The following is a 4303-nucleotide window of genomic DNA, read 5'->3' on the forward strand; positions in this document are numbered from 1 at the left end:
CCTTGACTGTAGATGTCATTTTTTTCTCCATGTATGCCTTCCTGACCTGCCCAGGGAAAATGTCTTTCCCCTTGGTGGGTATAAGATGAGTTTTTACGGAGCCCCTTCTCCACTCCCAGAAGAATTGCAGTTTGCGATACACTGCAGAGGGTCCTCTCTTGGGCACTGCCCCTTGGAGCTGAAGAAGACATCCCTGGCTTTTGCAGACAAGGGGCAATCTACCCTTGCCTTGCGGCATCTCTGCGCAGCTACCTCCATAGGTCCTGCAAACAGAGAGCACAACCTCTGCTGTCCTCACGGGAAAAGCTATGAGTCTGTGGGAGGCTGTGAAGGCTAGGCACCCTGCAGGCTCTTAGGAACGGGCTTGCTCAGGGCACTGCAGTGTGGGGGAAGCAGGCAGGGACAGAAGATGGATGGCAGATGTTGGGATGTGTGGAATAAGTGCAGGGACGACCCACCACTTCTACTCCACCTTTCTCCCCTCCTTTGCCCCACCTTGGGGCCATGGCCAGCACACATGGGCATATGCATCAGGAACATGTGCTCCATGTGGCCCACCTGCCCGCAGCACAGCACTTGGCAGACAGAACCAGCCTGACATGGGCTGGATGGGAATCAGTCCCCTCTGTGATACATTTCTGAGACAATGCTGGCACACCGTTATAGACAGGTGTGAGCAGATATGCCTGGCTCTGGCATTGACTCCCAGGAGTGAGACAGGGCACAAGATAAAGGATGTTTAATAATCAATAACTTTCTTAAATATGGACTGTTAGTAGAATGTGGGTCAGAATATAATACTCTTATCCTCCCAGTTAGAAAGGCAGATGGAACCTATTGTATAGTCCAGGACTTAAGGGCCTTCAATAGGATCACAAAAGATTTATACCCTGTAGTAGCCAACCCCTATAACCTTTTGCAAAAGTAGAAAACAGTCAAGTTTGGTTCATGGTACTAGATTTAAAGGATGTTTTTTTTCTGCCTGCCTGTGGCAACTGAAAGCCAGAAACTCTTTGCCTTTGAATACAAAAATCCCAGGAGAGGACAAAAAAACTCAGCTTACTTGGACTGTGTTACTACAGGGGTTCAAGAATAGCCCCAACACATTCAGGAAACAACTAGCCCATGATCTTGAGGCTTGGAAAACCCCTTCAGGGAAGGGAACACGGTTGCAATACGTAGATGACCTGTTGATAGATACTGAAGAAGAAAAGGAATGTGTAGAATGGACTATTAGTTCACCAAATTTTCTGGGCACTAATATTAGGAACCCAGCCTCTTTCGTCAGTAACTAAGTTTCCAAATTACCCATTTACTTTTGCATCGAGACCCTGGAAACAGTATACTCCGGCTGACCAGACTTAAAGGATACACCCCTAGAACACGCAGAGGATTGGTATATAAACGGCAGCAGCTTCGTTTGCCAGGGAGTTCGCCTCAGAGGATATGCGGTAAAAATACTCAGTAAGGTAATCGAGGCAAAGCCTCTTTCCCCTGGAACATCAGCCCAAGAAGCAAAAAATCATCCCCTTGATAAGAGCTCTTGAGCTGGCAAAAGGAAAAAAAATTAACATTTGGACAGATTCAAAATAGGCCTTTGGTGTGATGCTTGCACATGGGGCAATTTGGAAGGAGAGCGGACTCTTATCATCCCAAGGGAAATCAATTAAACATGCAGAAGAGATACTGAAGTTACTCCAAGCGGTATACCTGCCTACTAAAGTTGCCACTGTGCACTGTAAATGACATCAAACAGTTTGGTGGTGGTGGCGTTAATGTGTTTTGTATTCACAGAAGAGGAGCTTCTGCAAAAGCGGCTTCTGGTATGGAAGATGAGCCTCAGGGATCGTGAGGCAAAGAAGCAAAATATTCCAGTCAGTGGTTCCTTGAGGTCTATTTGGTCATCTGTTGGCAGGAACCTGACACAGCCTGGAAGGCTTGGCAGGGACAGTGGCAGTCTGCAGGGCCTGCTGGATTGTTCCTTCAGGCGTCCCTGAGAGACGGAGCTTTCGGGTGACCCGAGAGAGCTCTTTGGCCAGACACAGTGGAGCAGGCAGGTGCAGACAAGGAACCGGGAAGGTGGTAGAGGACGTGAAGCTGTATCAAGGAAAGAGACTTCCAAGCATACAGCTGGCTGTCAGGATGAGGACTTTCTCCAGCAAGGTGAGCGAGCACAGAGGGGAGAAGGGAAGGGTGGAAGGAGAGGGAAGGAAGCTCTGCATGTCTGGGAGCGCCCTGAAGATGAACTGTGATCCCTGTGCCGAATTTCCACACCTGTTGATTTGCAGGCCTCTCTGCAACGTGGTAGAGACTTGAAAGAAGCAGTGGGAGCAGGACTGTGTGGAGGTCTCTCTAGTGCTACACACAGCTCATGCAGTCAGGTGTGCCCCTTCCCTTGCCCGACATCAACGTTGCTGGGTGTGCCGTCCTGCCCCCTCACACCCAGCTGGGTCCGACCCACATCGGACCCCCAGCGTCTGACCCGGGAGAACTGAGGGGCCTCAGCGGGGCCGAGCCAAGGCTGGGGCTTGGCTGGTGGGGGACCGCCCGGGGCTGCGAGCGGTAAGGCGGCCCCGGCGGGCAGAGCGGCAGCGCCCCCTGGGGGCTGTGCCCCTGCCTCGCCCCCGCCACACACGCCCGGCCCCGCCCGCCACGGTTCCTGCCCGGCCGCAGCCCCGGCTCCTCTCCCCGTGGCTCTCAGGGCGCAGTAATACACCGCCGCGTCCCGAAGCCGGGGCTGGGCGAGCCACAGGGCGCTGGACCGGCGCTCTGCTGCCACCACGAGCCACCCCGCCAGGTCCGTCAGTGCTTTGGAGCCTTTAGTACCGAGCACGACGAATGCGGGGCCTCGGCCTGGGAGATGACGGTACCAGTGGATGACTTCGCTAGACTGGATGTTGGGGTGTGAGCAGGTGATGTTGATGCCGGTGCCATCCCTGGTCTCCGCCCGTGGCTCCTGCTGCACCTGGGCTCTGCCTGCAGCCACTGCCAAGAAGAAAAGGAGGAGAAAACTCAGAAAAGAGTTTTGTTGCCACCAAAATATCATGCAAGGGGAGAGGGGAGACAAAAACGGTTGACAGCTGATGGGAGCATTTTCTTAGAAGAAAGCACACAAAGACATTTCTCTGGGAATGGTTATTTGGGGACCAGGTCGGAGCAGGGCTGTTTGGAAGGAGGGTCCGAGCCGAGCCAGGAGGAGAAGGGAAGCAGGCAGGAATGAGTGGGGGTGTGCCGAAAGGAGGCGAGGAAGGCAGGGAGCAAGGCAAGGTGGGAGGGAACGGCCGGCTGAGCTCGCTGGAGGCAGACGGGATGGCTGCAGAGGGAGGACAGAGGGGAGCGAGGTCCGTAAGAAGCCGGCGGGCCAGCAGCGAGGGCGGCCCCGGCCCCCCGCAGCCCCCGTCCCGTCCCCGCCGCCGGCAGCCCCGCGCACCCAGGAGCACCGCGGCCAGCCCCGCCAGCCCTGCGGCCCGGCCCTGCCGCATCCCGCCGCTCCGCCGCCCGCGCCGCGCTGCCCCCGCCAGCCCCGGCTCTGCTCCGCCCGCGCCGCCTCCTCCTCGCCGCCGCCGCCCGGCGCCGCCAGCTCCGCCCCGGGGCCGCTCGGGGGCTGGCCCGGGCTGCGAGTGCTGGGCGCCTGTGGGCGGGCAGGGCTTGGGCTGCTGCCAGCGGGGCTCTGCCCGTCCTGCAGCCCAGCCCGGGACGCGGAGGCGTGTGGGGAAAGGCTGAGGTAGCTCCTTTGGCACGGAAGAGGAGAGGGGAGGGGAAAGGAGTGGGAGAGGGAGAAGGAGAAGGAGCGGAGAAAGCAGCTGCCCGTCTGCAGCGTCCCCAGCAGGAGGGGTGAGCAGACGGCGGTGGGCCGGGCCGGGGAGGACGTTGGTGCGGATCGCTGGTCCCACAGCTGTGAGTGGCGCCGACGCAGCTGCGGAAAGCCGGCAGCAGGAACGAGTCGTATGCTGGTAGCCGGGGACGTGTCACCCCGACAGCACACCGAGGCCCGGGGCCTCGTCAGCTGTTACTGCACATGGAGCTGGTGTCACCAGTGGAGTGTTTCAGCCCAGGCCAAGAGGTGTAGCTGCCGGTTTCCCCTTTGCAGGCTACACTGTTATGGAAACTGAGCACGTTTCTGCAGGACACACAGACAGGGATGTGCACATGCCCCATTTGGGGAAGATGCACCCAGGATGGTACTGGCAGTAACTGGTTTTGGGGGCCCAAACCGTTGCTGACACATTTGTCTGGAGGCTGAGACCCCCTTCCCCTGCTCCAGTGGCTACACGGGGACCCCCCTGTCTCCAGCAGCTGACAG

General features: G+C 57.5%; 1 protein-coding gene across 1 annotated transcript; it reads right to left on the bottom strand.

Annotated features, from left to right (window-relative positions):
- Positions 1–724: 724 nt before the first annotated feature.
- On the bottom strand, positions 725–3493 carry LOC121059496. The gene is made up of 2 exons (XM_040536390.1): positions 3431–3493; positions 725–2985 (listed from the first exon to the last, which is right to left on the bottom strand). The coding sequence occupies exons 1-2, from the start codon at positions 3480–3482 to the stop codon at positions 2378–2380; spliced, it is 660 nt and encodes a 219-aa protein (XP_040392324.1). The 5' UTR covers positions 3483–3493; the 3' UTR covers positions 725–2377.
- Between the last annotated feature and the right edge of the window lie 810 nt (positions 3494–4303).

This window comes from Cygnus olor, chromosome 25, assembly GCF_009769625.2.
Source record: "Cygnus olor isolate bCygOlo1 chromosome 25, bCygOlo1.pri.v2, whole genome shotgun sequence".
Lineage (NCBI taxonomy): Eukaryota > Metazoa > Chordata > Aves > Anseriformes > Anatidae > Cygnus > Cygnus olor.

Coding starts and splice junctions, on each gene's coding strand:
- LOC121059496 (XM_040536390.1), bottom strand. CDS start 3,482: ATGCGGCAGGGCCGGGCCGCAGGGCTGGCGGGGCTGGCCGCGGTGCTC. Junction 2,986..3,430: donor GCTGGCCGCGGTGCTCCTGG/GTGCGCGGGGCT, acceptor TCTTCTTGGCAG/TGGCTGCAGGCAGAGCCCAG.